The sequence below is a fragment of the Helicoverpa zea genome, chromosome 18 (assembly GCF_022581195.2).
Source record: "Helicoverpa zea isolate HzStark_Cry1AcR chromosome 18, ilHelZeax1.1, whole genome shotgun sequence".
In the NCBI taxonomy this organism is placed as follows: Eukaryota; Metazoa; Arthropoda; class Insecta; order Lepidoptera; family Noctuidae; genus Helicoverpa; species Helicoverpa zea.
Window position 1 is genome coordinate 10,244,267 of NC_061469.1, and position 23,657 is coordinate 10,267,923.

The following is a 23,657-nucleotide window of genomic DNA, read 5'->3' on the forward strand; positions in this document are numbered from 1 at the left end:
GACTTGCCTTCTCTGCCCTAAATGTATATTTTCGAGGGTTTTCAAACACTTGTACTTGTTTACTTAGCCTTCCTCAATTCTGTATGTTACTCTTATCTGCTAGGTCTCTGTAGGTTTTATAAAACAGTTCTTGCCTAGTGTTAGTTTGGGACAAACAATTTGTTTAGTGGATGTAAACATGATTATAATGTGTAAAAAATCTCATATAAGGATATCTTCTGTGTATATTAAGTGAATAATTGATTAGAATAAATTAAGATATTTGTATAAAATATTGTGGTTTTAATGCACTATCCCCTTTCGATTCAAAGGCATTGCATCTTTACATCTTCATTTCGTCTCCTTCGTCATTCAGCTCATTAGGTCAGTTTCATAAGACTCTCATTTACTATTCTGTCTGTCAATCTAAGTTGTTTTCTCTGAAAGAAGAATACAAATTCTACTTTTTAGATAAACAGCATCCACTTGAGGTACTTCATTTGAAATTTTTGTCTCATCTTTTGCCAACTTTCATACTTCTAAAACTGCACAAAGCCTATTAGTACAAGGTATGGTCCCAGTGTGTCCAACACGACTATGTGTGCAGGACATGGGCGTGGGGGCCGGCGGCGACGGCGTGAGCGTGCTGGTGGCGGCGTGGGAGCGGCGTGTGGCCGCGGCGAGGGCCGGCGACATACTGCGCGGCATCAGGGCCAAGCGCGCCAGAGCCATGCGCCTCGCGCACCACGCCGCGCAGACGCACGACGCCGCCTGGCGCGACCAGGGTAAGGGACTGCTTGCTAAGTGTCCAATCATAGTCATTTTCATTATTAACCCTGTTACACATATACTATACAAAAAGTTTATCCACATTCACGTAAACGGGAGTCAATGGTTCGAGCTGACAACCAGCGCTTGGCAACCCCATTTGGGAAGCCTAAGCATAAGCTGACGCTCGAACCTTTTGCTTTCGGTATTATAGCCTCCATGTTAAGTTATTTTTTTCTGTTTGCTGTAATACTGGAAACAATAAACTTCTATTCTATTCTATTCTATTCTATTCTATTCTATTCATCTAATTGAAAGTCCCAACAATGCGGACTTAATTATAGTCTTCACTTTTCAGAGCGCAAAGCAAAAGAAGCAGAAGCAAGCATGCGTGAGATCGCTCGCGCAGCGCGAGAGGCACATCGGCGAAGCTCACACATTGCGGCACCTCCTGATACTACACAAGGTGAGAGTCAACGTCACATCTGGAGGAAACCTTACCTTACTGCAGTATTTGGTGAAGAAGAATATTGACTAGTTGCTTGATGTTTTGCAGCTGGCAAGCCCCCAAATAGAGAAGCTATAGTGGAGTGGTTCCAGACGCATGAGCTGAAGCGAGGAGTTGGACTCGACGAGAACAACAAACCTGTCGACTGGTTTCATGGTATGAACTCGCACAGTTTGCCTGATTGGTTTGTAAGGTCTTTAAGAATTCTGTTTAATTTTGATGTCGTTGCTTTCCAGGTCTGATCAGCCGGTCGGAAGCTGAGACGGCGCTGTCAAGCTGCCCTGCAGGCAGTTTCTTAGTCCGTGTGTCGGAACGCGTGTGGGGGTACGCGGTGACGTACCGCGACTCGTCGCGCTGCAAGCACTACCTGGTGGAGGCCGCGCGCGCCTACCGCCTGCTGCCCACCGGACACGTGGCGCATGACACGCTCGGTATGTAATTCTAGAACCCTCATAGTTCGCAAGAGGTATAACAGCCCTGGAATCCAAATGATTCCAGAAGAAAGATGATCACATTTCTTTCCAATTCCAAATAACATCTCATTTTCTCCCGTTTCCAGCTGATCTCATAAACTACCACAAGACGGTGCCGATCACGGAGAGCGGAGGCGAGCTGCTGGTGTCAGCATGCCCGCCGCAGCAGACGCCCGACATCTTGTGCGCGCCGCCATCTTGAGCTGTGACGTCACGCCGCCCGTCGCTACACAACCTCTACTCAATTAGCTCTAAGCTGGAAACGTTTACTTGCACTGTTGCCTTTGTTCAAGAAAAAGGAGATTGGAAAGATGGTCCTTTTAAAAATGAGAATGATAATTAAAATGACCCTCTATGCACTATACTCGAGGTACTCTGTCTGGATGAAAAGATGAGTTGATAAAGCTGGCTTTATCAAAGGACAAAATATTTTTTTGTACATAGTATGTTTGTAAATAGCGAGGAGAAAATCTTGTACTCATTTTGTCCTACATCCTGTCTAACAGCCAGTTTCTTCATCAAAAGTAAAAGCCAAAGTAAAAGTCAAAGTAATGTCTAAAGTAAAAGTAACGGTCAAATTCATTTTTTCTATTAGCTTTGCTGTCACTTTAGCCTTGAAAAAACGAATTTGACCGTTACTTTTACTTTAGACATTACTTTGACTTTTACTTTTGATGAAGAAACTGGTCGTTAAAGGCATTGCGTTGACGGCAACAGTGCAAGCTTCTAATCATTGATTGGTGCGATATTTACATAGTTATCTGTAAATATCAAGGCACATCATCAATATTACTTAATTACATAGTGTAAAAACATTCCATATGTGTGCAAACCCGTATAGATTATTGTTCCACAGAACATTTTACACTGTGACAATCATAAACATACTCAAGGAATTCCAAAAAGGCCTAAACATTTCGTGTTACCATGGTAACGCAGCATTGGTGCTACGCTCGTATATAAGTTGATCTCGATAGTTTGAAAACTCTATTATTTAAATCATTATGCATTTCGTTAGCAGTAACTAATTAATGAACAAAATTGTAAGTTAGTTGTCGTGTAGGCTAATGTGATACCAGTCCTTCAACATATAGCGCTTCAGTATTATCTACTGCTTGGAAACGGACATATAATTTAGCTTACGTTACAATACCTAGGTAGATAGTATAATTTGCGAAAAGTTCGAAAATAGATATAACTAGTAAGATTGCTACTCAATTTTGAAAAAAGTCTCGAATATTTTAGAAGTATGTCAACGTAAGCTAAACATATTTCCATATATAATTTAAGTCCAGATTCTGATAAATTAAGCCAAAGTTAACTTCAACGCAGAATCGGGGTCTTGATATAAGCTGTTATTTTATAGCGATTTTGTATGCCATTTGTATCGTTCATAGGTGGACTACGTCTATGATGTTATTGTACTTTAGTCATTAACTGCCAACTAGTAATAAATATTATAAATATGAAAACTTATTTGTGGTGTTTTATTTCACCACCCTATTGCTTCTTCTTCACATGGCCTAATTGATACTACTGCAGAGATATGACAATTTGAGCTATGGCGTGAAGCAAGTTGCGACTTCGCAAAGTCATCTGATGTACTTATCTGGCGACAAGAGGAATGTGACAAATAAATCTGAGTGCTGATTCCGAGTTTTGTAAGTTTACGCGCTCGATACGTAATTATAACTTGGCTGAAGTAAAGAGTCGTATGCTACATGACATGATTAGAATATAGCACGTTCATTCGTTTTTCCGGATAATGACGTTTACTATTCGCAAGTGAGCGCGTTTATAGTACGACCAAGTGCCGATGACAGCCTTTATGAAATAAACATGTCAAAAATGAATAGGTACTGCGTAATTTTATTTATTTTATACAATGTACACACTATACATATATACAAACTTAAACTGCTTATCTTTATACAAAACTAAAAATAAAATACTATATACAAAATATATATAAACATAAAACATAATAAAAGGGCATCGATCAGGCTAATAATTAAGTTACTACGTAATTAAGTTGTATGATAATTTACGCATCGAGAAAGTTAACTTGCAAAACTCGCACTAGGCACTCAGGCTGTGAAACATTGTGAGTTTCTGTAAGACTGTTTATAGGATATGTGCGTTGCACTAAGTTCCATTTTCTCCTATAAAAAGTCGGTCATGGATTAGGTATAAAACGTGGACGGCCTCGATCAAGTATTTTGAATGAAGACGCATTTCAAAAGTAGCTTCCCCTATGGAGACGAATGGGCAAGAACTCAAGAAGCACTAAGATACATAAAAGGTATTTTCTATAAAAGCAATAAAACGGAAAATATGTTTATAAAGTGTTTATTAATATTGCGTGTATTAAAATGTAACACTATACATATTTACAAACAACGTTCTAAGTCTCCGCCCCTCGCGGCGGCTAAACTCGTCAAAATAACAAAATTCTATTCTCTAAAAATCCCTTTGGCATGTCAGTTGAGACAATACGATCCTTTTACTCATATTGAACAGCTATTCATTAAACAATTTATATTAATTTACAGAAGTTTTGCAAATATCAGAAATTAAATAATGACAAATGCTGCATTTACCAATTCACAATAAATAATTTAAATATTATCAAATTCACCAATACTAAGATCAACTTCAATAATTTAGGATAATTTCAATACGACTGATTTCTTACATTGATAGACCTGCAAATGAGAAATGGACAAACAAATTTGGCGAGTCAAGTAAAGAGCTAGAATAAGAAGAAGATAACAATGACACTATGGATTTGAACGCAAGTGTAGGCCAGCAGTCTTGTGTTACCGGTGGGTCGGCCACCAGTGGTGACGGTACAGTCACATATACGGGAGGTTGGTCGGCGATCTCGAGCCGTTGATTTCCATGCCGCTACGCTGGAAACAGAAAACGAAGAATTTTCAACACACGCACGAATGTGACCCTATTTTGATTCATTTAACCCGGGAATCGAACCCGAGACCCCGTACACCACAGCAGTGGCGTTTGTAACAGTTAGACCAACGAGGCAGTTATCGACCACATATGGTCATACTGAAAATGGCAAATATTGCCTGTACTTAACTGCTATATTGCCTAGTCTGATTGGTATTGCTTGCAACGTTGCCAGCCACTGTGTAGAACACATATTGTACAAAAATGTGTCCCGTCTAAGTAAAAGTTGAAACTCACAACACCGTCCCAGTTGTCGTATGCCTTCGAGACTGAGTGGACTGGCTTCTTTATCTTCTTCACTGGACTGTTGTTTGCTAGAAACATGAAACAAATAATAATATTAAATAAAACCTATACTAATCTTATAAAACTGAATCTGAAGCGTTTGTTTTTTTTGAACGCCGCACTAATCGAATGAGGTAGTTACCTACGTCGAATAAAGATTTCATATTTTGAGAAACCCTTTTGAACTTGCTAAGAAAAATATTATTCAGAGAAAACTGTTAGCAGCAGAGGAAATATACTTATATTTTACAATTTGTATGGCGCGGTTTCAGTAAAAGCTTAAATCGATTCAGTACTGTCGAAGTATAGATGTATTGAGGACTGAAATCGGTTTAATGCTGTAGAAGTATATAAGTATGTATTGAGGACCGGTGAAATTGTCCCTTGTTTGGGACTTGATACCGTACCTCTGTTGAGTCCGGTCCGGCAGTGCTGCTTACCGCCGGGCACGTACGGCAGCGACAGCTCGGGCGCCTTCTTGCTGCTCTTCTTGACGGCAGCGCGCCCGCGGAGCAACTCCTCGTCCATCACAAGCTTGTTGTGTACCCTGCACAGTGAGAAAACCTTAAGACCCTAAGACTTGGGGAAGATCCAGTCCCCAAATAAGGTTGTGGACAAATCTATCCGATATGGTTGAAAATTAACATGAATGTGAATCATTCATTAAACTCCACGTTAGAGGTCGTCCTCACGCCGGGGATGCGGGATTGTTCGAAAGACTTACCGCGGCCCTGGTACACAAAAGGCCTACGAAGGAACACGATGGATTTTTAGTCAGTACAAGTCTGACACTCTCTCACCGCTAACCCACAGCGGGAGGTCATTTCATGATTTTTGCCATCGCTAAAAAAATATTTTTAAAAGGTGCATTTGAGAAAACTGTGACACTAGGGCTTGTAAGGTGATTAAACATGCGGCTGACTCGATAAGAAGGAGATTAAATTCTAGTACATGAGGGAGTACCTACGGCAGTACATAAGGATACCAATTTACCCCTATTGTATACGCGTTGTCAGAAGCCAGAAAGTGATAACCAGTCTTACCAAGGGGTAGTAGGGTGGTCAAGTAACTGGGTTGACCGTTGAGTCGAGTTTCAGGATTTTTATTGACTTACTTCTTAATATAAGGCGTCCTTGGGTATGTGTTCACAGGTACGGGAAACGTCTGAAAATATTATGTATTTGTTATTACTTTTCATGAGCTTGTCAGCAATAAAGTTTTTTTATAACAATTTGCTCTCATGATTGTGTAGGAAATCAAGACCCACAAAGGGTAGTTTCCAACGGAAGAAAGTAGAAATTATGCACTACGTATCGTTTAGTTACAATATGGAGCTAACGTTAAATTTGATTACTATAATCTAATAGCACAGTTTAGATATTATATTCCTGTGTAAACAGTGTTAAGCTACCTACCACAAGAAGACAAGAAGTAAGAATGTCTCTCAAACTCGCAAGTGCATTGATGAGCTTTTATCGGTGCTATCGGTGCTGTCAGTACTGAGAGTCGTGCATCGAACACATGCGTTTGTGAGTGTTAGTACTTCTTCACAACTGTTAACAAGAGAATATAAATCTAAACTGTGCTAATGGTATGGTGTTACTTGGAATGTATCGTTGATAGCTCGCGCGAGGGACCGCGGCGGTGCGGGCCGCGCCGCGGGCGGTAACGCAGGCACGTGTGCCGGGACTACGTGCTGAGGAAAATCAAACGTCGTTCGTTTAAACCTTCTCTAGACCTCTACAAATATTTAAAAAATGCCATTCATTTTCATAAATATACATCAAAACAGTTTGTGCAGGCTCTTATGAAACATCAGACAGTAATTGCATGGTTCCAAAAAGTGGATCCCGAAGAACAGGTAAGAAACTCCATGAAGTTGATTTCCGACCAGGAATCTTCACGGAGTCCATGTTTGCCATCCATGTCCGTGTTTGTCATTTGCCTAAACCAGTTATAATTGGATGTGTATGAGTCCGATCATTAACTAAACGTTTTGATAGTATGACTATGACTCTCAACCGATACAGAAGTCATTTCTAAGAGACGAATGTACCTCTGTATTATCTTGTGCGGAATCGCAAACACCGCGTACAGGCTGCGGCTTCTTATCGACAAGACTTGTCTCCATTTGTACTTCGGAATCTAAAACATTGAAACACCACATTAAAACACGAACATTTTTGTAAACTGTAGGTACACTATCTAGCAACTTTCATATTACGACTGTGGGCACATGAAAATTAAAATACCATATAATGTAAAGCTACTGAACCATGTGACTGCAAAATTGACATTGGAATCAGGTCGGATTTGGCTTGAAGTTGTTATTAGTTTGAAGATATCAGCGAAGATCAGAGGGGCGAAGAGAGAGGAGAATCTTGTCTGTTTTCCCGATAGTTTAAACAATTCCGCTCCTCTTCACTGATGCTGTTTCCTTCAAGTGAAGCGGAGAAGAGATGTGGATTTCAAGCAATGTGATTACTGAATCTCGGTACACCTCATCTCCGCTCCAGTGGAACTGCAACCTAAAGATACGTAATACGTACTGGGTGTGTAGTTGTAGTCAATGAGCGACTCGCCCGCCGTGCTGTCTGTCCGAGATCTGCTCTGGTCCTGAAAATATAAGAAATACATAAGTTTTTAATGAGATAATGACAGAACGTAAAACATACGCATTACTTAACTTATGGTGTTTAGAAAGAGTACATTCATAATATTGTACTTACTGGTATAATGTTGAGTGTCCATTGTTGCCTTGGTTTACCCGCTACTCGTGCCGCGCTCTGCTGAGACGGCGGAGTCTGGAAAACCATAGAAGTGTTGTTTGTATGAACTCCGACAGTGATCCTCAAAAACTGAGACGAAAGAGAAATAGCTTACCTCAATTTCTTTGCCTAATTTCTTTCTTAATTCAGCATTGAAATTCTCTGCAAAACTGTCTGTACTGAAGTATCTGAAAAAGATTAAATACTTATTTAATTTCATAGTAAATAGGTAGGTAAATAAATGCTGAATGCCTAGATTTCAGCTGCAATCGGCATAGAGAATGATGTGAAGAATTAAATTATAACATATTAAGGTTCTTTTATATTATAACATAACGTTTAATAGTATAATCGTGAAATCTAGATAATAGTTACATCACAGATTACTTATAGTTACGGTTATATGATGTTGGTTGTTAAGTGCCTTATTCGTTTGACCAAAGTTGTTTAGTATGACTTAAGAGTGACCTAAGACAGTCGTCCAGATCACTATTAAATCACATAAAGATAACAAATGGCACTATTAAAAGCGAGCTTGATTTTCTTCTGCACTGATAGTGCAGAAGAAAATCATGCAAATAGGGTTGTTTCCAATTTTCGAAAATCTATTTAAATAGCTTCTAAATAATTTAAAGATCACCCCTCCTATAATTTTGCGTCTTAAATCTCTTTACTTTTTATGTATTCGATTTTTTTCTATTTTTATTAAAACATTGCCCAGAAAACGCTCGATCACGTGACTGTGACGTCAGAGTATGCTATGTGTTCCTTTACACTTTGCCCATCTAAAGAGAAGAAACTAATTAGAAAGAACTCATTGATTTTTAAATTTTAATAATGTATTCTTATAATATAGATACAAAAATAAATATTTTAAACATTTTAATTATTTTTAAACATTGGGCACAAAAGAAAATACCTGTAATGTTTTGAGTTGTGTACGCGGTGAAATAAAACTGTGCAAAGGAACGTAAAGTTTGTGTATGTTATTGAGGTTATATTTATGTCATCTTGGTTATTAGCAAAGAATTGAGCGTCAATAAAACTATCAGTTTTCATAAATCCTTTCTCCATAATTCTTTTCTAACATTCTTTCGCTCAAATACAAATAAAAACTGAAGAAAACAACACATCAATTCTCAGGTTATACCTGTCATAGACTGTCACTGTCAAATACTTGTCATTTTCAATGTAAAGTGATGACATCGGACCCGATTCGCCGTTTTTATGGGCGTGACGTAAAAGACGAAAAATTTAAATTTCATAAATTATTTAAAAATTATGGGGTCAGTTATTATTAATATAATATAGCTTATCGTGTTTCTAGTTTTGTGAACTTTCGGTGCATATACCTATTTTAATTGACTGAATACTAGGAAACAACCCTATTCTTTTATCATAAGCAGCTACATACTTGTGCCTCAGCAGCGCCTGCGCGGGAGGCCGAGCACGGGGCTCGGTGCGCAGACACGCGGCGAGCAGGTCCCGCGCCGCGCCCACGCCGGGCAGCACGCCGCGCGCGCCGCCCGCCGCGCCCGATAGCGCTGCGCCACCAGCTAGCCGGGACACCACTTGTTGGTGACGAGGGGCTAACTTGCCTGGGAATAATATACTCTTGGTTGACTCTTTAAATAAGCTAACGCTTCTTGTTCACACACTTTAAAATTTACGGTGTAGGCACAACTGTAAAGTTTGTATAAGTCACTTTAAAAAATCTGAGATCTTTTAAAGTGACATATACATATACTTTCAGGATTCTGATACTAAAAACATATTTGAATCCACAGTGGCTTACGACTGCAGAAATGAGGGGGCTGAGAGATTAGAAGATACCCCAGACTGCAATTCAATTACCTGTTATAGAACGCCGTATCTCTATGATGTCTTTTATCGAGATTTGTTTTTCCAAAAGCCGGCAAGTTACACTGACTCTCAGTCATGGCGAAGTTAGGTAAGCAACTTCCATTCATGGCCGTTTTTTATTACAGCAAAGAAAATATAAACCTACCAACAGTCTTGATAATGAGTGCGAGCTGGTCGATGTCGGAGTCTCCGGGGAACAACGGGTCCCCCGTCAGCATCTCCGCGAACAGACAACCAATCGCCCAAATGTCCACTTCGGGGCCATACCTGCAAAATAATTTCGTACTTGTTAACGTTACTGCTTTTGAATGCTGAAGATTTGAAAGGGAATTATGAAGGTGGACAGTTAAGGTTGATTCAGTTTATCCTCCCAATCAGATTCAACTTTTCTAGGAGGGAGGAGCGTTATTACAAGAGTAAGCAAGGGATTTTCTTAGCTCATTCAAAGTCTGATGAGAAGTCTATAAGTTCAATTTAGTCATCATTGTGTCATCTATCCGTACCTTCTCGTCACCGTTATCACCGCCTAAAAATGCCCACTGCTGGATTAAGGCCTTAATCCAGCAGTGGGCATAGCAGTGTGGATTCGCCCATATTCAACACGTTGGGCACGCGTGATGGTGAGCTCAGTGGCGGATATTATTAGCTACAGAGATACTGCTGCCTCTAATCTCCTAACATTAATACAGCATCAAGCCTATCTTAGACATATGTACATCTGTCTGCCGGGGCTTATTCAAAAAAGATACCGCGGTCAAATCAAACCAAATCAAATCAAAACGTTTATTCACGTTCGTAACGCACAAACCAAAACGAATATGTATAAAAGCACACAAAAATAATAAAAAAAACAAAACACGGATGAAATAGAAAAGAAGAAGAATATGGTAAAAGGAAAATATGCGTCACAATCACGCGAAATGGCCCCCTCGCTCAGCATTATGCGGTCCTGGTATATAAAAGGCCTACGAAGGAACACGATGAATTTTTAGTCAGTAAATGTCTGACACTCCCTTTGCGGTGCTGTATGCTGCTAACCCAAAGCGGGAGGGGTCATTTGATGATTCTTGCCATCGATATTCATCTGTACAGACCTATGCTCAGCCACGAGCAGTTCAGGCGCGCGGTACCACCTGGTGGCGACGTACTCGGTGTAGGGCTCGCCGGGCGCCGCTAGAGCCCGCGCGAACCCCAAGTCGCACAGCTTCACCACGCCCGTGTTCGACACCAGCACGTTCTCGGGCTTCACGTCGCGATGGATTATCTAGAAAGAGACAGTTAAAAGTTTAATAACAAAGGATGAAATGAAAAAACTACTATCAGGAATGCAACAATGAGTAGGAGCGCAATGTCGTTTATTTTATTTGGTCAGCATTATGGATATGATCCGGAACCTGCTTTAATCTGCTCTGATGCTGACTTTTCGACTGGTTTCTTTTTCTTTAGCACCAATAGCTATCATAATGCAATGGTATTAGAAATGTTACGTGAAGATACTATTGTGAAGGCTCTCCATTTTAAAGAAAAGTCTGGTGTTCTTGGACAACTGTCGCAGGACCTTTCGATCTATCGCAACGGTTTGAATATGGAAGAAGAAAATATGCTGCGTGGTGCGTTGACTTCATATAAAATTTTATGTGCGGTAGGATGATAAAAGAAGGCACAGGGATGGGTCGTAGAAATATCATATTCTTCCTATTCTTTAGGTTAAACAAGCACACTCACAGAGTTTTGATGACAGTAGTCAATGCCCTTGAGGAGCTGGTAGAGGTGTTTCTTGGCGGTATCCTCGCCGAGGCCACCGGGAGCCGCCTCCAACTCGTCCAGCAGCGTGTGGTCCAGGTACTCGAACACCAGGTAGAAGCGACGCTTGCGTCGGAACACCTCGATCATGTTCACTAAGTGGTCGTGACGGAGTTTCTGTGAATAGGAGTAGGAGAAAATGTATTTATTTATATAAATCGGGCATCTAAGGCACATAGAAAATACAATACATAAACATTATAACATTCAATCACATACTAATACATGTTTCATATACTTAGTAAGACGCATCATCTAACTTTATCCTTTGAATCACAGTCTGCCTAGCCATAGCCACGAGCTCCTCTGTTTACCGATTGGGTACTGTGTACCTTTGGGCAAATATTTGAACGATAATTCCAATTTTTTGTGCTCCCACAACGCAGCAGGACTGCTGGTAAAATAGATCTTCTGCGGAGTATGATATGGCACCTAAGGAATTTTTTCACCCAAATCATCTATACGTACATGCATGGCTCCTAAACTTAAAAAGGTTGATCAAATTATATAAATGGTGTATTCTTTCTACCAAATCCGTTATAGTTTTTCGAGACTTCGTGTGCATAAGTTACCTTGAGCATACGTATCTCCCTGAGAGCCATCTTCCTGACGGCGGCATCGTCCTCTGTCTCGAGGAACTTCTTGATGGCGACGAGCTGGCCCGTGTCCCGGCGCCGGCACTTCAGCACCACGCCGTACGAACCCTCACCTACCTGGTAATGTTATCAGTATTAATAGTATTAATTCCCATTGAAGATGTCAACATTCCTTATGCCTAAGTTCCTAAAAGATATTTCTTGTGTTTTTAAATCAGTAAATGACCTGATCATTGAACCCTAGGCACTTGAAGATCCCAGTGTTAAAGGAAGCCATCTGCGTAGCTTAGCTACACATATGAACTGGCTTACTTTAATACGTAAGTTGTTAGGTACATCGAAGATATTCGTGACGTGACCAGAAATAGAACCAATCCATTCAAATTGGGTAATTTCCTTGCGCCAACAAAACTATTTCTATACAAACAAAAAGTAAGTAATGTCTTATTTCAGTAGAAGACATGGCAACGTTACCGATAACTAAATAAGTATAGTTGCAAGTACTTGTGGCAGTTACAAAGTGGCGTAGAATTCTTATAAGTTGGGCCTGACACCGACTGTTACTGACGTTTATGTTTTGATTCACTTCTTTACCGAAAAACATGTAACTGGTAAATATTATTCAGAGTTTTAATGTCCAATACGTAAACAAATTGCACGTTAAAATTACTGGGGTTCGTGTGACTGTAACATCTGCTGCAAGCTACGATTGCTCCAAGTTAACACTGGACGCGGTTGGTCATTACCCATCAAGACGGGATATCTATATTAATTGATTATCACGTTTCCACAAAAATTATTCAGGTAGCATGAATCTCCAAGGTTCACTGAGTATGTTAATAAATTGACAATCCTAAAAAAATATGCATTGTTGTGAACCAACATGGACCAAATCTAATGGACATCTACGGCGATCAATTGAAAACTCGCAAAAACAGACACTTATTTACGCGTGTGTACGTTTAATTAAATAGATACCCTCAGAATACGGGCAAAGTACCAGGGTGTAGGAGTACAGTCTTACCACCGCCAACTGCTCATATTTGTCCATGCCGCGGCTGCTAGGCGTGGAGGGAGAGAGCGCGGGGCAGCGATCCATCCTCACTAACATCTCCAGCAGCTATCGGCATTATCAGCAACACACTCGGCTACTGGAACAATACCATACAAGTCATGTTAAGTAGTAATTATCCTTGTGAGATGACGGAAGATAGAAAAGTAAGGGAGAAGAAAACATACTAAGAGCAGGAGGCTGATGATGTTGAGGAATAATATCCTCAGGATTGGGCGTAAATGTCCTCACTCGTAGATTGCCATTGCATATATCGTTCAGTCGTTGCAATGACTTCTATGCAAATAAATAAATACGCTCAACATGAAAGACAAGCTTTTTAGTATTCCTCGTTATTAAATACATTTCCGCGAAGAAATTACAAATTGCAGAGTATAAAGCTGGAATGTTGAATAATTCAGTAAGTTCGTCTATAAAACGTTCTTCTAATAACTAGTAATTGAAGTACAATAGAAGACAGTTTTAGAAAATAACAGGGCTGCGACATTCGATCGACGTTGTCACTGTTAAGAAATTAATGCATGGTGTGGTTCAAATCACAAGCGGTAGCGGGTTGCTGACACGCCGTGGTTACAAAAGTAAAGCAAAAGTTCCGTATACCTCAGTGTTCTGCATTGAAAACAAACTACATAGTAGAAAATATTGTAAGAATAAAATTTGTGGCTGTTAATCAGAAAGTATACAAGCACGACGAGTGCAAATTATTTACCTACAAAATTGATATCACCACAAAGTTGGCAGACGTATAAAAATGTTTAACTACATAACAGTCAAGACTATAAATCTACGTTAATTTGAACATTGTAGTTTAATTATTTTTTTATGAGAAACGTGCCATAGAAACATGGTTGAAGTCAGTTTATAGGCATCGACACGCGATACTGTGGCTTCTTACAACCACAGTCATAAAATACCTTCCGAAGAATGACAAAATCGCTGCAAGCTTATGAATGGTGACCACACACTGGTTGATAATATTCACACGAGTAAACCACTTTAATCTGGATTTTCTTTACAACTTGAAATAAGGGATGCATATCTAATAAGCATGGCGCTAGTCTTAGGTATAGTTGTAAAATCTATAGAATATACAATGCATGATTTTATAAGGAATCGTTTTTTTCAAAATAACGCGAAGTTGGTGTTTTTTATTTCAATTTTTAGTCCTTCGTCATGAACCCATGATATTGAAACAACAATCCCACGCACAATACAATATACCAATCGGACTAAAACCACATATTTATTTGAATGGACATGACGAAATCACTCATTGAATAAATAATAATATAACGTCACGATCGGCCATAAGACAGTAATTTAGCAACCATTAGTGAAACGAGACAGCGAACGCCATATTTGTCGATATCGACAAAAATCATCGCGTGTTACAACCTCTATGTTTAAACAATTACTATGACGTTTTAATTAGTTAAAATAAAATGATACCCCGTCACGCTACCCAGGGTCAGGGTCACCAGGTAATTACTGAAGTCACCGTAATGATGATAGATTTGTAAGGCTAAAATAAAATTATAGTCTGTCGTACGACACGCCAGTTTGAGTAAACATTTTGTCTGAAGCTAAACGGTTAACAAATAAAGTTTCATGCTGTACCTAACTGATGTCAGTAGAATAGAGATATTTATAGAATTTGATAAATGAGTTTTTCTGAGGCTAAGAATAGAGGGAAAACTTGCTTTGGAAAGTCATGAGGGCTAAGTAATATGCTGCTGCTTTGTAAAGCCCTCGTCATGTAAAGCTTACATCAGTTCTTTTCATAGCAAAAACTGTAAAGCTTTATCTAAAAGAATCCTATAAATTGCCAAAAAGACATTTAGTCAGAAATATCACCAAAAATTATGAAGTGCACATGTATTCAAGTAAAGGATGAAGAAGGTGTGATGAAAAAAATATGTCTACGCGAAACGAAGAGATCTTTTTTTCACATTTCTACCACCAATCATATATCAAACTAAAACCAAAAATTACAGTCCATTTTGCCCAACAACTATTTCGCGTCAAGCCTGATCAAACCAAATTACCAGTGACATTGGGACATGGCTACGTAAGGTAACCACGTGTGTCCCTTCGTGTGGCTAATGGCTGCGGCTCAATGTCAACGCTGCTCATTTATTGTGTATCATGGCGGCTGGTGACGGGTATTACTGAACTTCATTGTGCATAGTTAAATGGCTGTTAAAAAATTAACAGTTTGTTTTTGTAGCGGTCAAGGGTGGGTTAAAACAAATGAATCGTTTATAATGGTCGCTGTTTCTGTCATTAGTTTCTTAACACATACAGATACGAAGTAGCCTACACCTCCCCACTCAGAGACATTTAATGGTTACTTAAGCCATTCCTTAGTGAAGGATTTGTATGACATTCCGTCACTAAGGAGTGACTTAAGTAATCATTAAATGTCTCTGAGTGGAGGTGAGCTTTTAGGATATGATATGGTTCAGTGGGCGTTTATGAGGTAATTACCACAACATATATAACTATATAACTTTTGTAAAATTGCAATGATTATGTTTTATAGGGTTGAAATGGAATTATTTTGTTATTGATTATAGTTTTTGGAGCTTTTATGTACCAATTTCTTGACATCGTAAATATTGGTGCTGACAGTTAAAATGGCTTGCCTTTCCAGTTCTTATTTTTATTCACCATCATCTCCCGAGCCTTTTCCCTTTTCCCAACATGTTGGGGTTGGCTGGTTAGTCACCGGATGTAGCTGAGTACCAGTGCTTACGAGGAGCGACTGCCTATCTGATCTCGTCATCCCAGTTACCCGGGCAACCCAATACCCCATGGTGAGCCAGTTCTCAATTTTATAACGTTCATCCTAATTCTGTATGAGCAGAGGTCCTTATTCTGTATAAGGAGTGCAGTAGAAGGGTTATTATTTATGTGTCAGTTATTTTCTAGCAGATATTATTAAAGAAAATTTTCTTAAACAGGAAATGAATAGTTGTTTTACTCAACATAGAGAGTTACTTAAGTTCCCAAAAAGTTTATACTTCCATGTCAATAACCTCAAAACGAAATACATTATTGTTGCAAATTGCGAACTTTGACCCGTTTCATATCGTGACTCCTAAATGAAGTAATAAACTTAACATTTGCATTTGCTAAACATGAAGTAGGTATTTCAATAGATAATAAGATTTATTTGTATTGTAGGACATAATTTGACAAAATGTAGCGACTAAAACTGTTTCCAATTTATAAGCAAAATATTCCGGCTGTGAAGCAATAGTCAATCAAAATGCGAAATATTCCGGCTGTGAAGCAATAGTCAATCAAAATGCGAAATATTCCGGCTGTGAAGCAATAGTCAATCAAAATGCGAAAAAGTAAGCATAGGTAGGTTTGAATCAGGTAAGACTTTGACGAATGTCGTAATACACATCTCTAACACTCATCCTAACTTATATTTTAGATACCTACGGAAGTCTGAGTGTTTGTCCTTCTGACCCGCTTGAGCACCAAAACTACCTACTGTTTGGCATATAGACAGCCTAGAGGAGAAAGTAGGTACTTAGCCTTTTTTTATCCCGCTACAGGAGTTTCATTTGGACACCATAAAACCGCTAGAGCAAAGTTATAATAAAAAAAACTTACAAGTATCTAAATAGGCCATAATAAGAATAAGAATAAGAAATTTATTTCCAAAAAAGGTACATTTTCTGTTATCATTAGCCCCAAACTAGGCAAAGCCTGTATCTTGGGCGCTAATTTAGAGAGGGTTTACCAATACAAATTACTAGTAATACAAATTTGAATTTTACTTAAGACTAATTAAAATTAAAATAAATTTATAAAGAAAAAAAAATGTTATAAAAATTTAAATTGAAACTTAACATGAACTCTTATCATAAAATAACAAAAATAAAATAATAAATGAGTATAAAAAAAAAATGGTGTGGGAGGTAGGTGTGAGATGAATAGTGTATTTGTGGATGTTTGTGTGTGTGAGTGTAATGGTATAGTGGAGGGTGTGTAGGCGTATGTGTGTGAACGGTGTTTTTTTTGAGTTTGAAGTAGCTATTAATTATGTTATTTTGCTATTGTGATTAACTTTTCTGTATCTTCATATTTTAGGGTTAACAGCCAGGATGTAACTTTTCTTTTTAGCTGTGTTCGGGTACAGTCTACTATATCGCACTTTTTGTTTACAGCGTTATAGACGTACGGGTGTAGGAAGTGTGGATGTCTCTGTGCGTATGATGAGTTAACTGAAGGTGTCGGGATTCTGAAGTTGCGTTTGGTCTGTATGTATGAGAGGTCTTTTCGTTTGTGTATGGAAATATGAGTTTTGGATGTGGCATTTAGAATGAATAATTTTCGTACACTCAATAGAGACGCTTCACTATACAGGGTTTCGGTGGGATAGCGGTATGGTTTGTGCAACAGGGTTTTTAGTACGGCACGTTGAGCCCTTTCGAGGTTTATAATATTTGTTTTTGCCGCTCCTCCCCATATGACAATGCAGTACTGAATCAGTGACTGGCAGAGGGCTATGTACACTGTTCTCTTAATTTCGAGTGATGCGCAATCTCGTATCATTTTCATAATATAAATTTGCTTTCTAACCCGTTTTACCAGCTCAGTAGTATGAGATTTGAAGGACAAGTGTTGGTCAATAATTACACCCAAGTATTTTATTTCTTCTACTTTATCAATAGCGTTGCACGTACAAGAAGTGTTATTATTAAGAGAGCTGGACCGACAGCAGTTATGTATCTTTAAAATCCGCGTAAATAAGTAGGCCATAGTTATATGCAAAATTTAACCAGGTAAGTACTCAATAAATTATTAAGCGATTCGTGAACAAATCGCGAACTTTGCTTAACGAACTAAGTCATTAGTTATTGATTTGTAATTTGTTACATCGCATATAAAGTGCGGCCAATATTACGGTGTGCCTAGTGCCAACAATATTGTTTCAAAGCTAACTTTATAAAACTAAACAGTATACTTTTATAATTCTCAGGTTGATTTTAAGTTTATTAATGCGAAAAGTCACTTTGTCTGTCCTACGCTCTTTCACGCCAAAAGTACTGAACTGTCTCCAACCTGAGAAAGGACAAAAGCTACTTTTTACCCGGCTACGACAAATGGTTCTCCCAGGTCGAGAGTAAATCCGCTTGAGAACAGCTAAAATTTCATATTTCAAATACCTAGATATGTGGTTATGTGTTAACTAATTTCTGCAGGTCATATAGTATGTAGGTACCAATAAAATGCACCGACAATACTTATGAAAAACAAACAAATGCGTATACTGCACTTTTATTTAAAAATACCACAACAATTTTACTCTACAACAAACACGGTATGACAAAAACGGTATCTCAAGTTGCATAGTTGTTCCAAAACAAGCATGTTATTGATTAGTCATTCTTTGCTCGGAGCCCAAATCGCGGTTTGCACGCGAGCGACATTTTTGTACGGAACCCACCCTTACACTACACTACACAAAGTTTTTATATTTATTTTATATGAAGGTCGACAAATTGCAGCCAGATCTAAGCCTAGGTTTATGATAATCTTAATGAATAAAGTTTTTAGGAAATTGTATGAGATTTGGATAAAGTTTTACTCCTTTTAGGAAATTAGAGCGTTATAAAAGTTTGGGTGTGTACAATGAAACTGAAAACCGCATTATTTACTTGGACCGACCTAAGAGTGAAATAAAACCTTGCCACTAATTCCAAGAGGAAAATGGAGTATTACAGAAACAAACAGCCTCTATCCGCGTATATCATTATCCATTTGCAGCTCATAAAAATATCAGTTAGCACTAAGAAGTATCTACTGCAGAGTCATGTTTTATGTTTAGTTGTTATTGTTCTACCTTCAGCGTCAGACTTTACTGTCCCATCGTAAGGCACTATTCTCTTCTCATGCTGAGAAAGAATATTTAGCTATTAGCTAATCTCAACGAAAAATCCAATTTGATCACAAATCCGTATCCGCAATCTTTCCGTTCAATAATTACAATCACAGGTACCATCCGAATAATTCTCTATCAAAGCACGCAGTGTCATGGCGGCCTCATTTCTGCTTCCCCCCTTTTTTTGTTTAACTAAATAACTTAATAATCTGTTGCGAGCTAAGCAAATATCTACCATTACCGGATTGGCTAGTCACGGCATGTCACGTGACAATATCGCGGGTCTTATTTGGACTTCCATGGTCTTAAGGTTACTAAAAAGGAAATATTAATTATGGAACTGCGTAGAAGATTAAAAGATGGAAGGGAATTAACCAGTTGAAAGATTCTTGTAATATTTAAGCTCAGTACAAGATGAATTTTGGTTGAGTTCCTCAGTGTTTTGGAAGGCAAGAAAAATGGGTCGGTCCCGACTCTCATTTGAACATCTTCTTGCAGTCGTTACAGGGAATTAAATTGATGGGTCCTGGTAGTCATTTGAATACATTTGGCAGTCGTCGATATCAGAAGCTAGAAAGTCTGACAACCAGTTATACTAAGAGGTATCAAATCCGGGGGGATTTACTCATTTTCTGTATTTACTTTCAAACTGAAATTTATGTTCGCCATCGTATAAGTTAATTAAACAGTAGCAAGTAGAAGAATGCGAACAATTCATGTCGTTTCAGGCATTATATTTCACAGGCATGTACGTACAACTGTACAAGTGTACATTAGTACGGCCACAGTGCTATTTAACATGTCATGAATGGCTTCTATGCAGCAGTCATGTAATAACATGAATTAGCCCTACAAGTACTTATTAAAACAATGTTGATCCATGTGAACTCGAATTTAGATAATACTTACAATAAATTATTACTTTTCTATCAAATTATTAAGGACTTTTCATAGTAATATTGATAGGTCCCTGGAAAGACTGCAGACCTTTTTCCTGTAAGAAAAAAATACATGAAAATAATCATCAGGATGAATGTATATCCATAAGTGACGAAACCCATTACACTTATAAGTATTAACAAAGGCGAAAGTTTTTGTATGTTTGATAATTCTCCACGCTTTCGCGGCTGAACAGACATACATTATACTACGTATGAAAAATAAGGCAAATTTTTGCACGGTTGGAAGCAAGTTTGACTATAAATAGAAAACAGTCACCCCCCCTTTGACAATAGATAAAACGCCAAATATAGCCAAACTTTTCTTACAATTATCACCGACTTCATTGATTGACCAGTATTACTAAACGCTTTGTCACCGCGTCCCTGAAAACTAAATATTTCTACCATACACTACACACATTGTTGTGTTACTCATTTGTACCTACTACATGTCAAAAGAAAAAAAACGCCTAAATGAGAGTCGAACTCCCGTTCGAAGGGTTCCGAATATCATTTTTGTTGCCATTATTCAAGACTAAGTTCTTAGGGAACCACTTTCTGCACATGAAAAGAAGTCTACGTTAATTTATTACACGCCAAGTTTCATCAAGATCCAACCTGTGGTTTTGAGAGAAAGAGTAACCAGCAAAAAAGCGGTAACAGAAATACGTCGTTCATGAAAATTGACAGCCTAGGACAAAGGGGCGGAAAAAAGGAGTCTAATTAATATGGTCCTTTACATAGGGAACCCTATAAAGAGCTTATAAAAGTGGCCTTGGTAAAACAAACACGTTTAGGCGCCAACAGATATGACGATTTGATAATAAAGTCGTGTCCTCGTCCGTCAAAGCCGTCTAATGAACTTGAAAATTATTGGACATTGGTGTACTAGTTGCTTCCCGCTATTTCTTTCTTAATTTGAGGAAACCAATCTATACACCCTGCTTGCACGGGAACCAAATTATATCGTCAGACTGCTTAGTTTTACATGGCAAATGCTAGCGCGTAGCATGGTCTACCGACCAATTCATCAAAGTTCATATTTACTTCATCAAGTTTCTATTTTGCAACTGTTTTTGTGCCACCAAATACTATTATTTTCCATTTATCCTATTCTACTATTTCAGATTGACTGTCATTCTACTAAAAAAATATTATATGGTTGGTGCAATCATTAAGAAGTCACAGCATTGTGGGTACAGAGGGAGTGAGAGTCAGACTTAATACAACCCTACTCAATGTACTTTTTGGAACCCTTTGCATACCAAGACCGAGGTAATTCTTTCCAACGAATCCCCAGCCTCAATCTTCATCTTCTATTATGTTTTCAATATCATCTTTTCTAATCTTATAAACCTGCAACCCCATTTACTTTTGAAGTCATGCCTATCTGAATTATTATCCAAGTCAATCCGTGACCTTTGCAGCTATCAATATTGCCTCCCGACATGTGCACGCTTAAAACTGTTATAGTTTTGTAAGTGAATGTCACGGATATGTGAGCACGGAGGTAAATCAAGTAGTAAAACTTTTATAACTGGTATTATGTTGTATTTGTGTATGGATGTTATGAATAATGTTTGTATTTGGCCTTTCCTGAATGTTGGTAAGAATCTAAAGTGCTGAAAACATTGGTTTATAGAAGAAGCAAAGCTGGTGCAGGTTTTTTACGCCTATGTTTCTGTGTTTATTTATTATGCAAAATAATAGTGTCTTATGCAAATGTGTGGCTGCTGTTTGGTAAACTTGAGACAGATAAACTAGAGACAATTTTTATTGGCATATTTATTTGCATGCTCTTATAACGTGTTCTCGACAGTAAAATTAATGTTGGGACATTATTTTGTAGTACACAAAGAATAGTAAAACCAAGCATCATACTTATGCCATGTCAACCGCCTGTCTGCCAAAACAACAACAGCCTTTAAAACCAGTGACAATAAAACTGAACCATAATTTGCAAATTACAAAGCCATAAAATTGCGATCCACAAACCAATGATTACAAAACATTAATGAACAAAAACAATACCATAAACTTAACTTAAACTCACATTTTGGTGTTCAACAAATCCATTACAACAAAATCCATTTTAAAAAACAACCAACTTTTTAATTTTAAATCTTAAAATGTTAATTTTAAAACTTAAAATGTTCTTCGAGTTTTTTTCGTAGCAAACGGCGTAGCGCTACGAACGGGCTGCTACGAACGTGCGGAGGCCTACACTGACGGATGGGGTCGTATCGGCCATGCTACGGTGGTGCGTCAAACGCGGAAATAAATGTACCGTGTCATATTTTTTTGAATTATTGGAGTTTTGAATTTGTTGTATTGCGTTGGGGTTTGATTTAAATAGGCGGTATTCAAGGTTAGATGTCTTGATTGCATTTATAAATAAATGCTTTCTTTCTTTCTACCTATCTAATACACGGGTTAAAATATTTGTTATGATCAAGATTTGACATAAACTTTATGCATTCAAAGTCATGTGTGAAGAAGTCACATCAAAAAAGTGTATATGAAGGCCATCGTGCCGCTAAAAAGGGTCATAAAATATAACTTAATCTACATAAGAAAATCCGATGCACTCAATGCAAAAACTACCCCCAATGTTATCCCCGTTATCATTAATTATAGTTCGGCCATTCAGAGAATGCGTTCCTGACACGTCGCGATTGAACTGACGACGTAACTTTGCAATGGCGTTGCAGTTACGATAAAAATATTTTTGCTGGTTGTTTACCGTTTTAACAATTGAGGAGCATTAAAACAACATTATTATATCAATAATCAATGAATGTAGTTACGTCGTCAGTTCTATCGCGACGTGTCAGGAACGCATTCTCTGAATGGCCGAACTATAGCAATAAAACCTCCAGCAATATGATTAGGAGCGATATACAGTCGGTCGGGGCGCGGTCGCAGCGGTCGCGTCGCGCGCTCGTAAATCACGACGCGCACGACACGACAACGCGACAAACGCAATCTGCAGCCAGCCGAGCGGTGTACGGGAAGCGTGGGGTGCGGTCACAGTGATTGCTACAGTATCTTATGAAGCAGTTGTTTTTTATTTGCTGCTTTGTATATGCTGTAATTTGTTATTCAACAGACTAAAAATAAACAATACTATGTATGGTACGTTGCATATGTCTTTAGTTGTTGATGTGTCCAAAACTTCTTGCAGATTTCCGAGTTCTCTTTTCAGTTGTTTATATATTTAAGAAATAAAGAAAATATACACCACAGACCATAGAAGTTATTCATAGACAATGTCTAACCGACATCAAACAGATATAGTAACGAGTAACAGTAGTTTATATTAGAAATATTTACTGACTATAGGTAAATTAAAATAGTAACATACCAAGAGTTCTAAATAACAAAAACGTTCCGTTAGAAACCGCTCACACTATAACCACACCTGACCCACAATACGGAGGCATATCTTCATCAATAATACTATAAAGACAATGTTCCTGCAACGAACCCGCGCAACAAACAGACAGACCAATAATATTCAGCCAACTACTTCATCCAAGTTACTGGGAACTGAGAAACTTGTCGTGCAATAATAAATCGTAGGAAATAAATATGAGAGTCAGGCAAATAGGTCATTGCTCTCGTACCATGGCATGACTGACGAACTTAGCCTTCCTTAAGCAAGTACGGAATTTTTATTTGATTGCTTTTTGCTTTAGTTGTGGTTGTAAGAAGTATGGGTAAAGAGGT

General features: G+C 38.3%; 3 protein-coding genes across 9 annotated transcripts in view; 2 read left to right on the forward strand and 1 right to left on the reverse strand.

The window, feature by feature from the left end:
• The window catches only part of LOC124639201 (SH2 domain-containing protein 4A-like), a 62,898-nt gene extending 59,694 nt beyond the window's left edge, over window positions 1-3,204 (forward strand). For all 6 annotated transcript variants that reach the window (XM_047176460.1, XM_047176458.1, XM_047176459.1 and 3 more), the window contains 5 exons: window positions 587-764; window positions 1,106-1,213; window positions 1,304-1,411; window positions 1,492-1,686; window positions 1,815-3,204. In XM_047176460.1, the coding sequence (XP_047032416.1) occupies window positions 587-764; window positions 1,106-1,213; window positions 1,304-1,411; window positions 1,492-1,686; window positions 1,815-1,930 (705 nt within the window). In that variant the 3' untranslated portion in view covers window positions 1,931-3,204. The remainder of the gene's footprint in view (window positions 1-586; window positions 765-1,105; window positions 1,214-1,303; window positions 1,412-1,491; window positions 1,687-1,814) is intronic.
• LOC124639203 (putative nuclease HARBI1) overlaps window positions 1-23,657 on the forward strand; it is a 279,629-nt gene that overhangs the window by 2,637 nt on the left and 253,335 nt on the right. The gene's annotated exons all lie outside the window — the stretch shown is intronic.
• On the reverse strand, window positions 4,062-22,074 carry LOC124639199 (cyclin-dependent kinase-like 1). Of its 2 annotated transcripts, none has more exons than XM_047176452.1 (16): window positions 21,982-22,074; window positions 13,038-13,164; window positions 11,990-12,130; window positions 11,340-11,534; window positions 10,709-10,878; window positions 9,760-9,881; window positions 9,166-9,349; window positions 7,867-7,939; window positions 7,713-7,787; window positions 7,533-7,599; window positions 7,040-7,128; window positions 6,587-6,679; window positions 6,098-6,147; window positions 5,391-5,530; window positions 4,936-5,012; window positions 4,062-4,640 (listed from the first exon to the last, which is right to left on the reverse strand). In XM_047176452.1, the coding sequence occupies exons 2-16, from the start codon at window positions 13,122-13,124 to the stop codon at window positions 4,584-4,586; spliced, it is 1,620 nt and encodes a 539-aa protein (XP_047032408.1). In that variant the 5' UTR covers window positions 13,125-13,164; window positions 21,982-22,074; the 3' UTR covers window positions 4,062-4,583. The 2 variants fall into 2 exon arrangements, with proteins under 2 accessions (XP_047032408.1, XP_047032409.1); XM_047176453.1 differs by having other exon boundaries at window positions 13,038-13,161; window positions 21,982-22,055.

Excerpts from the sequence above, each read along its gene's own strand:
- LOC124639199 (XM_047176452.1), bottom strand. The coding sequence starts at position 13,124 with ATGTTAGTGAGGATGGATCGCTGCCCCGCGCTCTCTCCCTCCACGCCT. Across the intron at positions 7,600-7,712 it reads GGACACTCAACATTATACCA|GACCAGAGCAGATCTCGGAC; the intron begins GTAAGTACAATA and ends TTATATTTTCAG. Across the intron at positions 5,013-5,390 it reads CCGGACCGGACTCAACAGAG|CAAACAACAGTCCAGTGAAG; the intron begins GTACGGTATCAA and ends TCATGTTTCTAG.